This window comes from Triturus cristatus, chromosome 4_1 (assembly GCF_964204655.1).
Source record: "Triturus cristatus chromosome 4_1, aTriCri1.1, whole genome shotgun sequence".
NCBI lineage: Eukaryota > Metazoa > Chordata > Amphibia > Caudata > Salamandridae > Triturus > Triturus cristatus.
The window spans coordinates 1,174,783,845-1,174,796,671 of record NC_140585.1 but is presented as its reverse complement, the minus strand read 5'-3'; the positions used below and the strand labels follow the sequence as shown (position 1 = coordinate 1,174,796,671).

At 50.3% G+C, this 12,827-nt stretch overlaps 1 protein-coding gene across 1 annotated transcript in view; it reads right to left on the bottom strand.

Moving 5' to 3' along the window:
- Positions 1 to 10,480, bottom strand: part of LOC146856289 (nuclear receptor subfamily 5 group A member 2-like) — a 66,736-nt gene extending 56,256 nt beyond the window's left edge. Inside the window, exons 1-2 of the mRNA XM_085654388.1 lie at positions 10,202 to 10,480; positions 8,243 to 8,358 (exon numbers count right to left, since the gene is read on the bottom strand). Of these exons, the coding sequence (XP_085510514.1) occupies positions 8,243 to 8,358; positions 10,202 to 10,286 (201 nt within the window). The 5' untranslated portion in view covers positions 10,287 to 10,480. The remainder of the gene's footprint in view (positions 1 to 8,242; positions 8,359 to 10,201) is intronic.
- Positions 10,481 to 12,827: the final 2,347 nt, after the last annotated feature.

Here is a 12,827-nt window from a genome sequence, read left to right as displayed (position 1 = left end):
ATTAGAATACTTCTGTTTCAGCAATCATGCATTTATCTAGTTCTTTCACCCACAGTGTAGAAGTAGGTGCAACCACCGCCCCCCATCCCTTCGCAATCTCACGCTTAACAAGGGTGTAACCCAGTGTAGTTAGTTGTTGTTCCACTTCTGCGAGGTCAGTCGGCTCCCATATATTAAGAAGACCCAGGCGCAGTGTGAGGTTAACTTTCTTACCTAATGCGTTCTGAATATGGGTCGTGGCTCCCTCCCATAAGCTCTGCACCTCTGGGCATTCCCAGATTGTGTGGTAAAAGGTGGCCGTGTGCTGGTAGCCTCGAAGACACAGTTCGTCTGATCTGGCGCCTATCTTAGCCAGAGTGACTCCGGTTAGATATGCCCTGTGTAAAATTTTAAATTGAATTAACCTGAAACGAAGAGTAATTGCTGCTTCTCTAGGGGACATGAGTGCCGTCTGCCAGTCCTCATCGTTGATGAATACCAAGTCTTTCTGCCATTGCTCTCGTAATTTATTAAACGTGTCAGGTAAATTATTGCATAACTTTTTATATGTCAGTGATATAGCTTTGGAGTGCAGCGGTCCGTCCAGTAATCTGTCTTCCAGCGGTGATGTCTCAGGTATGTCTGTGAGATTGAGTAGTGCTGTGATGAGGGCGTGTCTGATTTGCAAGTATCTGTACATTTCGCTTTGGGCCATTCGATATCTTTCCCTAAGCTCCTCAAACCTGATGATCGAACCTTTTTTAATCATATCTCCAATAGTGGAGATTCCTATAAGGTCCCATTTATCAAAGCCGGGTTGATGACATAAGTTTCCTAATCTCTGTGCATACCATAAGGGCGTGGCTCTGGTGAGGGCACCTGACCATCCCAGACGGGTGTTTGCGTGATGCCAGATCGTCACCGTGTGGGCTGTGGGCCCGAAGTACCTTTTCTTGTTCACTTTTGAGCATAATGCCCCATAATATCCTTCTCGTCCTATTTGGTATCCATCTAAAAGATAGGCTGGATCCAAAGGGGAACGATAGATCCAGTGATTCACTACGACTAATTGAGACGCCCAGTAATAGAGTCTGAGGTCCGGGGAGACGATGCCTCCATCATACCACCCTTTTGTCAATTTTTTTAGTGCAATGCGAGGAGACCCACCGTCCCATAGCAGCGTCCGAATTGCACTCTCTATTTCTGAAAAGTATGCATCTGGGACCCGATGTGGGCAGTTTTGGAGGACATAGAGAAAGCGTGGGAGAGCCAACATTTTAAAAAGAGCAGCTCGGCCTACCAATCAAAGCGGCAGGGATCGCCAGTGTTTCACATCTGCACGTAGGCGGGACAATGGGGGTGCAAGATTACGGTCGTAGAAAATAGTGGGGTTCGAAGTTATGCATATTCCCAAGTATTGGAATCCCTCAGTGACCACCTTCACACAACAACCCGCGGGGAGCCGAGGAACCGGACCCCGGAGGATGAACAGCACCGATTTATTCCAATTTATGACATACCCGGAGCATTTCCCCAAATTCGTGAATATATTTAAAACCCCGTGAATAGATCTATATGGAAAGGCAAGATAAAGCAGGATATCATCTGCATAGAGGGATATTCGGTCGTCATGACCCTGCGCCCATCTCAGTCCCCTTACCATGACATCTCTCCGCACCCAGGCCACCAGGGGTTCCAGCATGAGAGAGAAAATCAAAGGGGACAGAGGGCATCCCTGTCGGGTGCCTCTTATTAGTTTGAATGTGCGAGATGTATAGTTGTTCACTCGCACCTGACCCTTTATACCCATGTAGAGCAATTTCACCCAGCCCAAGAACTTCAGACCGAAGCCCATGTTTTTTAAGGACTTCAAATAGGTATGGCCACTCGATAGAGTCAAATCCCATGGAGGCATCCAGTGACAACACCACTGCATCCTCTTCCATGTATTCATGACGTGCGAGTACATTAAGAAGTCGTCGAATATTAAGTGCCGTATTCCTTCCTGGCATAAAGCCAGATTGGTCCAGGTGGACCAGGGAGGAAATGACCGTAACCAAGGCAAGTACTTTTGCAAGGACTTTGGCTTCCACATTAATTAAGGAGATCGGCCTATAGGAACCGCAGTTATCTACAGGTTTCCCTGGCTTGCGAAGCATTACTATGGAGGCTAGATGTTGATCTTCCAGCAGTATTTCTTTTTCGTAGCTTTCGTTATACATGGCCCGTAGGTGAGGGGCTGTCTAGGAAGCGGCCAATTTTAAAAACTCAATGGGGGTCCCATTTGGCCCCATCGCCTTCCCTGACTGAATTTCCTCATCTCTCAGGTCTGCATCAAGTGTGTCTCTCTCTGTGTCGGATAACGTCTGAATGTCACTGTCGGAGAGGAGCTGACGTGAGTCCTCTTCAGTATAATTAATGGATGGGGAATAGATACGCTCTAAGGTCCTGCAGAGGCATCTGCAATGTCCCTTGGATGCGTGACCTGTGTGCCATCAGCTAGGGTCAGCCGGGGTACCCATCTCTCACCTTGGTCCCGCCTCTCTAGCCAGGCCAGGGTTTTACCAGCCCTGTCTCCCAGCTCGTATATTCTGTGTTGGGTGTGGAGTAGTTTGGCCATCGTTTGTTCCCTAGTTTTTATCTTATATTCCTCTTGTTTAAGTGTGAGACGGCGAAGCGTATCTTCTGAAGGAGCCCCAGCGTTATCAGTTTCTAATTGCTGGAGCTCTCTTTCTAATTGCACCAGCTGCTGGCGTTTCTTATTAATGTATCCCATCTTAAGCGACAATGCCTGCCCCTTCAGCACCACCTTAAAAAGCCTCCCATAGTGTGAGCGCTGAGTCAACTGAACCCACATTTTCTTTAAAGTAGTTAGTCATCTGTGTATGTAGTTCCTGTTTAATATTCGGGATCTTTAGGAGCCGGGGATTTATGGTGATTGTGGCCCGCGGCTGAGGATTCCCATGAGTGAATTAAATCCGTACTGGGGAGTGATCCGATATACCTCTCGGCAGAGCTTGGGGATTTTGGAAGTGACCAATTGTAGCTGTGTAGGTTAAAAAATAATCAATACGGGACGAGCTTTTGTGTGCATTAGAAAAATAAGTGTATTGGCCTCCATCTGGTTTCAGCGCTCGCCATACATCAGACAGTCCCATGGCTGTGGCGATTTCTGCCATCAACACATTTGGCCTTGCCCCCGGTCTTTGTGAGTATCTATGCTGTCGGTCATCCATTGTCATGTTGAAATCTCCTCCCATGAGTAAGGTTCCAACCGGGAGGTCTGTTATTATCTTACCCAGGTCTGTTAGTGCCTCCTTACCCAGTGCTGGCGGCAGATATAGTGAAACAATATTGAGAGCTTCCCATTGAGCCTCGAGGACCGCAAACCTACCCTCCATGTCTGCCCACGTGCTTTTCACCATCAGTGACAGGTTCTTTTTGACTAGGATGCCCGTCCCACTAGAGCCAGAGGTATACCCCGCATGAACGAGAAGTTTGTATCCCCATCTGGTGAGGGCCTTAGTCTTGTTACCGATCGTATGCGTTTCCTGTAGTAACTAAGGCTGGGCGTAGTGGGCGTAGTGAGGCTACCCGGAGCATTACGGAGTGGGGGCAAATCTACGCCCACCCGCACACTCCGCGTAGCCCCACTACGTGCCACCTGCCTCCCTCCCGCCTGTGGGAGGGAGGTGGGTGGCGGGCAACTCGCCCCGCCGTGGGTGTGCGTAGCTTGAATGCCCTATGCCTACTTCGTGGATCGCGAAGTAAGCAAAGCTACGCACACTCCACGGCCGAAGCGTAGCACTGCGCCCAGGGTTAGTAGTAACACCACATCTGGCGCCTGCCTTTTCAGGTATTGTTGGACTATTCCCCGCTCAATCTTATCCCCCATGTCATTTACATTCCAGGTAAGCATGGAGAGTGACGTTTCCATTCTACCCCCCATCATCAGCAATAAGGGCAACTAAATCTGGACATTTGAAACTTTTTTCGGGCTCAGCTCTTCCAGTCAGTGCAGCTAATGTATGCTGGTCTCTTAGTGTGACGTATGGGCGATCCCTTGTGGCACTCCGGTGCTTTGTTATCTCCCCCTTATAATCATTGTCTGCAGTTGAACACTTACATAACAACCTGTACTTAGTGACTTTTGAACACAACAAATCTTGAACCTAGAAAAAATCCCACAGTGTGAAAACCTTTCCAACTCCCCCCTCCCTCCCCAACAATCCCCCCCACCCTGCCTCCCTACATGACGGGTTCGCAACCTCCCACCTCCCCCAACTTGCAGAGTGCCTATCACCCACCCGCAACAGTTTGGGGAACGTGAAACAACCCCATTCCCTTAGGCAACTGTGAATAACTATTGCCCTCTCCCCGACCGCCCATCAACACCATTGGTCGTGGAAACTGCCACTATGACCCTATATATGTAGGTGGAAGGAGAGCAACCCCCCATGGTTAGACATTTGGTAATAACAATCAGAGCATATGCACGCTTTACCATATTGGACCCCTGAATAGAACGTTATAAAAGGGAACCGGCAGTGTCATATATGGGGTCCCTAAAGGGGGTCGTCGCCACCCCTGTAGGGCGTTAATACTTGCAGTTTCGTACGGTTCACCCTTCCGGACTCAGAGTACTCGTGTCGTCCCTTCGGGGTGAGTCGTGCCAAGATCTGCGCCCATCCGGACCCCCAGAGCCGCCTGCAGACCTGTGGGTGCGCTTGCCAACCGTTCTCCACCCCTCAAGCTAGTCTCAGGCATCCTCTGGCCTGGTGAAAAACCACAGTTTACCCTCCGACTCAATCCGTAGCTTGGCCGGAAACATCATGGCATATTTAATGTCTTGGTCCCTCAAAGCGCGCTTCACCTCCAGGAAGCTGCGACGTTGCTTCTGAACACGTGGTGTAAAATCAGGAAAAAAGGTGACCCTGCTATTGTCGATGATTATTGGCGGTGCTGCTCTCGCCGTTTGTAGAATGGCATCCCTGTCACGGAAGTTGAACACTCTCGCGAGTAGGGGTCGGGGCGTCGCCCCAGGTCTAGGTCTCCCACCAGGGACGTGATGCGCTCGCTCGATGGAGAAGCACTTGGAAAGGCCACGTGGCTGAAGATGTTTAAGAACCAGTTCCTCCACAAATAGGTCTGCCGCCTGCCCCTCCGCCCGCTCCGGAACTCCCAGGATACGGACGTTATTTCTTCGCATGCGGCCTTCGTAGTCATCTAATTGCAAGGTTAGGGCTTCCTGTGCGGTTTGGAGTTCCGATACTTGGTGTTGCAGAAGGTCCGAGTCAGATTTCAGCTCCTTAGTGGTTTCTTCAACCTCACCCACTCGGTCCGACATTTTCCGCATGTCTGCCCTGATGAGGGTCACCTCCGTGGCCACCGTAGTGATGCTGGACTCAAGGGAGGTACGAACCCCCATTATAGCGGACAGGATGTCTAGCAATGTTGGCTCCGCCTGGTCATCCTGGGATTTTGGAGTAGGTTGATCTCCTTCCTGGTTCTTCTGCCAGGCAAATTTATCAATTTTGGCCTGGACTGAGCTGCGACCTCCACGCCTTGTCGCCATTGTGGTGGGCGAGGGCCTACATCTGTCAGCCGGCAAAAGGAAGAGGGGGGTCAGGAGAACCGTCCCAACCAGCTACTCACCGCCGCCTGCCGTGGTCATCAGCCCACACCTGCCTGTCGGGTTTCACCAGCTAGGTGGTCTCCCTCCCCTCGAAAGAGTTAGGACACAGGCCCGTCCAACGCCACTCTCAGCCCCGGATATCAAGACAGAGGTGGGGGAGGATGAAAGCAGTCCACCTCAAGAAGTAACAATCAGGTTGGGGGCATGAGGGCTCCCCCCTCCTAGATCCCAAATAATCACAGACCTGAGCCTTCGGGACTGGTAACACGATCTCCAGTTGCAGTGGCATGGGTCTGGGCGCTCCGCAGGACTGGGCTACAGACGAGGGACAGTGGTAAAGAGCTCACCTCCTGCGCTGCGAGGCGTTTATGCCCCCGGGGATTATCACTGTGTTGGGCCGTAAGACACACCTTATCCCAGGCCTCAGTCAGTCATCGGTCGCCTATTCCAGGGCAGCAGCCTTTTGTAGTTCCACCGGATCTGACTCACTAATAGCCTCTGGGGGCACAGGCTGCAATCCGCAGCTGGACGGGGCTTCTTTGGCGGCTCTCCAGCCTGGTGATGTAGCGGAGCAGGGCCCCGAAGGTTAGTTGCAGATCCGGGGCCCGTATGCCACACCGCAACCCCGGCGTCGAGTAGTGTGCGTGCCCTGAGTGGTGAAGGGCACGAGCCGTGCTGCAGAAACCCCGTGTCGGATAGTAGTAGAGAGCTCACTTCCTGCGCTGCGAGGCCCCCATGCCCCGGGGGATCAATACTGTATGGGGCTAGAGGACACGCCATATCCCAGACCCCAGTGAGGCACCAGTCGCCTATTCCAGGGCAAGCAGCCTTTTTTTATTTATTTCCCCCGGAGCGGAGTCTCTAATAGCCCCAGGGGTCACAGGCTGCCATCCGCAGGAGAACGGGGCTTTTTCTGGCGGCTCTCCAGCCTGTTGGGGTCCTGGAGCGGAGCCCTGCAGGTCAGTCGCCGATCCGGGGCATGTACGTCACTCTGCAACGCCGTCGTCGAGTAGTGCACGCGCCCTGAGTGGTGAAGGGCACGCGCCGTGCAGCAGACGTCCCGCGTTGGACAGGCGCCCTTCCTAATCCGCCGGAGCCACGGATCGTGGCGAAACCAGGAGTGGACCTCAGGGCCGGGGACCGGAGCACTTGGCAGCCGAGGCGAGTGTTGGCGGCCAGGGAGACAGGGAGACAGGTATTTAGGCGGATTTTACGGGAGTGGAGCATCGGAGCTCGGCTACCGTGCGGCCATCTCCCTTGGCAGTTGGCCACGCCCCCCGTGTTCGATGACTTTTAAATGCTATAACAGTATGGCTGCCAGAAGTCCTGCCCACTTCTAGCTTTATTCGAGCAGAAGGTGGAACCAGGATACACTGCTTGCAAGCTCTGGGTATGCAGGGTCTGCAAGGTGAAAGGTACCCACAAAAGATGACAATGTAAATGTCAATATTTTGAAATGCATTGCTCTAATTGATAGCAGAGCTAGTAGGGACCCAGATGGGCACCTACCTTTATTGGACTCCCTAGTTTCAGCAACATGGAAGCCCTGTACCTCACCCACTGCCTCACTGTGCCGCTGAGACGATCCGTCTTGTGAATGTCCGTACAATTCCTGACATTTACCATGTGCAAACTAAAAGCTGTACCTTTCTCTGTGGTATGGATTCTCAAACTTGCAGCTGATTGTCCGACCGTTGGCCTGATTCGCAGAGGTAAACTTACACTTTTGTGCAAGTTTATGGTTTTGTTTGGTATTTACAAAGTATGAGTTAATAGTAAGTTTACAACTGCGGAGACTCCGCAGTCAGGGCGGAGAACACCGCTCATAAAAAGGTGCCGTATTACGCATATAGCACATGTTCATTGATTGCGTCGGGCGCACATTTTAAAAAGTGCACCCGGCGCAATCAAGGAAAATGTGCCGTATTAGGGAGAATGCGCTGCCCCCAGGCCAGTTATGTACTCGCACTGCCCTGGGGGCAGCACATTCCTATGAAAAACGGAGCGGCTGCTTTGAAGCTGCTCCCCGTTTTCATAGTGCATGCAGAAACCCGCCAGCACTTTGAAGGGGGATTAGAGATCCCCTTGCAGGTGGGTGCAGTGAGTGACTGCACCCGCCTGCAAGGGGATGTCTGGGGGTCCATTGGACCCCCTTTACTCCCTCCCGAGAACTCCTAAGAGCTTCTTTGCCTCTGCACCCGCTTCTGTAATAAATCGCCGGCGCAGAAGCAAAGGGATTCCCTCATTTGCATGGGGCACGCCCCCATGGAAATGAGGTAACGTCCTTCTAAAATAGCGATGTCGCTTTTTGTGTGCCAGAGCTATCAGTATTACAGAAGAGGCCGCACAAGCATCTGTGGTCGCTTCTGTAATACCAAAGTGCCCACGGGGCGCGCAAAGTGGGCGCAACACCCATTGCGCTCCCTGGGCACTTCTGTAATACGGCCCCAAGTGGCTTCTTAGGAGATTATTAGGTCAGCTCATTGCTATAGATGCCGTTATGACTAGTGATCGCAGAGACGACCTGTCATGTAGGCCAAGGCACTTGAGCACCAGTCCATCAACAGTCTTCAATGACTCTGACCCTTGAATCAGACTACCCAGGAAGTGAACACGTGAATGACTTACCTTGCAGCTTTCACAGGTCAACAAGCCGTAGTGGTACCCCGAAACCATGTCCCCACATATTGGACAGCTCTCGCTTGAGTCCTCGCCATTACCATCCAGCTCTTTCATTCCAGGTGCTGCAGAAAAGCAAAAGTGTATAACATTTTGTAAAAATGTGAAACCTCTGAATGCGCATGTGCGTAGATGTGCCGATCGGAGACAACTGAGCATTTGTGTACATGTGCAGTGGGGAGATTACTCAGTGATGTACATGTACAGATTGGAAACCTCTGTGTGCTTTTTTACATGTGTAAATATTAGGTTTTTGAGAACATGCATAGAACGGAGACCTCTGAGTGTCTGTGTACGCAAATAGAAGGGAGATTTTGGAGTACTGTGCATGCACAAAATAGAAATTTTGAGTACTTATTTGCGCCTAACGAGGTAAGATGTTGGCGCGCCTCTGCATATGTTTATGGATGGTATCTGAATATGTGTGTGCCTGTGTAGAGAGAATACCCTTTAGTTCTTACTACATTTGTAGAGGGGAGACATCTGAGTGCTTATGCACGTATGGAGAGTGAGGAACCAAGTGTTTGTTTACATATGTACATGGGAGAGATCATAGGCTCTGAAAGCAGATTTCTGAGTGTTTCTGCACTTGTAGAGGGGAGATGCAAGGTTGAGGGCCACTGGCTCTGATCGTACATGTACTGGACCTCTAGACAGGCTCAGACTGGGACAAAAAATAGGCCCGGGTACCAAAATAAAACGGGCCCATTAGGGAACCAGGTAGCTAAGAAAGTGTTTAACATTTTCAAATCAGGCCAGTTTTGAACTTGTAAAGACACACTGTAATGGTATTTTACAAGGTATGTAAGACCGCATGCATTTGTGTTAGCTGCAGGCACAGGTTTTTGTACTATCAGAGAAATCAACAGTAAAAAAGAGCCAACCTGGCCCTAAAGCAGGCCCACAAACTGCTAAAAAAACTGTCCCACATGTTGATCTGCCAGCCCAGCCCATCCGGCACTGCTTGATTGCCCTATAGGCCAATCCGGCTTTGCCTCTGGATGAAAGTATTGAGGGAGACAGTTGATCAGTTGGAAAATGGTATGGACCCTGAACTCGCAGCTCACTGACTTTAACAAATCCTCCATAAAGAAGCCAAGGACTGAATGAGCATAGGCACTAAACTCTGTTTGCTTCCTGCTTTAATTGCCGTCCACAGAAAGGCTAATGATTGAACTGCACGTCCACAGGTTGGGCTTTCCCACACACCCCTGTATTTCTGAGTGTTGTTCAGAGGCCACAGTCCTTACCTGTGACTGTACCCCAAATGTCATCTAAAAGCAAACATTTGGAGGCCAGATATTTGACTTGCACAGTAAAATACACCGTACAAGCTCTGGGGTTTGACGGGGGTAAGGAGACCCCTAGTATAGAGAGTTGAGGATGTCGAAACAGGCTGGAGCTTTCACGCTGGTACACATTCAGGCACTCATAAGGCTAAATGTGGACATTTCTCGCTGGGGTGCCTTTAGGCAGCTCCATTTTTTGCAAGCCATGTTCATTCATTCTTTTATTCTTTCATTCATTCAACACACTGGTGCATTGACACACTCCTGAGACCTGGTAAAGACTTTCATATGTCAAGCAAAACCAGATTTTCCACCAAGAAGGCTTTCTGAAAAGTCTAGTGGGGCTGGCACAGGGGTAACACAAGGAATTCATGCTTCCCCAGCATTACTGCATTTGTAAAGTCTCGGGCCTCTCAGGAGATCTCTGACATCCCCCCAGGCCAGGTGGCCTTAGGGAGCAGCACCCCATTCCAGCCCTCATTACTCTTTGAAGAAGGCAGACCGGCGCCATCACCTGCCCCTCGCCCAGACTGAGGCCTCTGGTAGGCTCCAAGCATGGCGCTGTGCCTACTATGAGGCTGCCCCCTCCCCCGACCCATCTCAACCAGCTGCCACTTACAGAATCCCGTCCGGTACATGGCTTCCTGCAGGACTCCTGCCTCCACTCCCGGGCCTGGCGCCCTAAAAACTCCAGGGTCCGTCATAATCCGAAAAACTGGCCGGCAGGAGGACGGAAGCGAAAAATAGCCCCTAAAATGTCCAACATAACTAGCCCGGCCATTTCACATCCGCAAGCAACAAGAGAGAGCGAGGACGAGGCGCAGGGCAGACAGAGAGCAGCATTATCAGAAGGGGACTTTGGCCCTACTGCGTGGGGCCATAAAATCCATGAAGTGGAGGCAGGCCTCGGTGTGGCGCGCGCCAGCTAACACATCTCCTGGCCTGCGGGAGACGCCCCGCGCTCCTGTCCTGCCTGTTATTCAGGCCTGTCTTCCCGGAAGCCGAGCGCAGATGTCATTTAGGAGTCACCCAGGATCACCGTTTCAAGCTCTCTGCTCCTGTGATGTTCCCGAGACTCTTAGGGGCATATTTACAAGGCCCTTGCGCCACTTTTGCGTCACTTTTAACATGGGAAAAGTGACGCAAAAGTGGCGCAAGGGGCTCGTAAATCTGCCTCTTAGTTTTCATATGAAACATTCCCCAAGTCTCTAACTTCTATGGGGGCCGAATTATTGGCATGTTTGTAAAGTCCAGTCACCCTCCAGAAACAGCAACGACTTGATGGCCAGGCCATCATTGGCACAGCCAGGGATCACAGACCACTGGGACCTAGGTGGTGCGTGCCCCGCTTTCCACTCCCTTCGGCCCTTTTCAAGGCTATTACCAGCTTCTGAGCGATGACTTAACAGTTTCTTACTGGCTGGAAAATTATATCCACTTCCTATTAAGTTAGCTGGGTCAAAGGTTGTATGATGTCACTGCATTACGTGCAAAGAGGCTCAAAGGACAGTGAGCCTTCCTTTCTTATCACGTCACCCGTTTAAAGGGCACACGATGTCCCTTTTCTATCTCAGAGATCTGGTATTAAATTGAACCTGTAGGGGAGAGAGTGAATATCATCAAGTAAGTGAGGGAATACATTTATACCTCACGTCAGTGAACTGCGCCACACTATTCTCGGGCTCTGGGGGTTACTATTTAAATTCCAGTCCCAAACTAGTTGGGAAACACATTTGTGATTAGTAAAAACTTGGGGACAATTTTTGTGACATTAGTAGAATGTTCTATACGTACATATATTTACGTTTTTTTAAAAAACTCGGGTGGGATATTAATATGTGCTATATGTTATTTAAAAAGGATTGTCTAAAAAAAATTACCTTTATTATAGAAAAATATTTATGCATGTGGATAAATTCATGAAACCGTCTTCTGACAGCTGGGAGGTTGCTGGGAGCTCTGGAGGCTGTGGGTCCTTAGTATTATAAGTGCAACCCCTTGGGGTAGGCCCTTGTGGGAAGAGTAAGGCCCTGGTTGAGGCTGTTACAGCCAGGGAAGGGCCTAAGGAAAGAATCCTTGTTGCTTGAAGGCCCCCCACATCTACAAACTCCCCTAAACCTCTTCACTGCATCAGTTCTTTTAGCCCATTCATCATGTTCCTTCCACAGCAATGCTCTGCTAACAGCATTATCCCAAATATATTGTTGCCAAGAGGTCCCTAGAATTGACACCATGCAGTTCCCTTCAGTATGTAGTGAATGCCCATGTGTCTTTCTCCTCTTGTGTTAAGCATGACCCTATAGAGCTCTTATCCTGGCTGCCTGCAGCCTGTTAATGTTCTTGCGCTGCTCCTATACTGCTCCTGGGTTCACCATATAGATAACTTATCCTGGCTGCCTGTAATGAGTGCATCCCTCGTGATAGTCTACGATCACTCCATAATTGGCACTATAGACCAGTTATCCTGGCTACCTGTAACTGGCACATGCTGGGGTTCTCCACTGTGTCGCTCCTGGGTGAACACTGTAGACCATTTTTCCTGGCTGCCTGTAACCTGTGCGTGCCCTTGGATTGCTCTGCTGTCACTCTTGGGTAAAGCAAATAGACCATTTATCATGGTTGCCTGTAGCCCGCAAATTAGAGGTTCCTCTCCTCTCACTCCTGGGTAGACACTATAGACCCATTTTTTGCCTGCTTGTAACCAGTGTGTATCCTTGGAATGCTTTGATGTCGCTTCTGGGTTGACCCTGTGGAATATTTATTCTTGCTTCCTGTGACAAGTGCAAGCCATAGGACTTCTCATCTATCACTTCTGAGTAGACACCTATCTGTAAATTGTGATGGACCTTTGCAAGAAGCATCTAAAATCTGCCCAGTACTGCTTTTTAACGGACGTTTCTAAAGATGGCTGCCTGAATCCAGTACATGCTGTGGGCGGCTCCTGTGTCTTTCACGGGTGGGCCTTAAAGACTATTTACCCTCCCTGTAATCAGTGTACATCATTGATTGCTCCTTCGTCACTCTTGGATGGACACACCAAAGCAGTTATGCCCTCTCTTCTAGGTGGAACAATAGGCCGGCATACACTAAGAGATAAGCTGGTCAACCTCTCTGGGTCATCCCCTATTAGAAGGAGACTGTAAGCCCCAGGCAGGGGCATACCTCAGTAACCTTTGGTCCTGCAGAAGAGCCGCCCGAACCTTGGGCTCTCGAGGCACAAAACATGTTGACCACTCCACACTCTA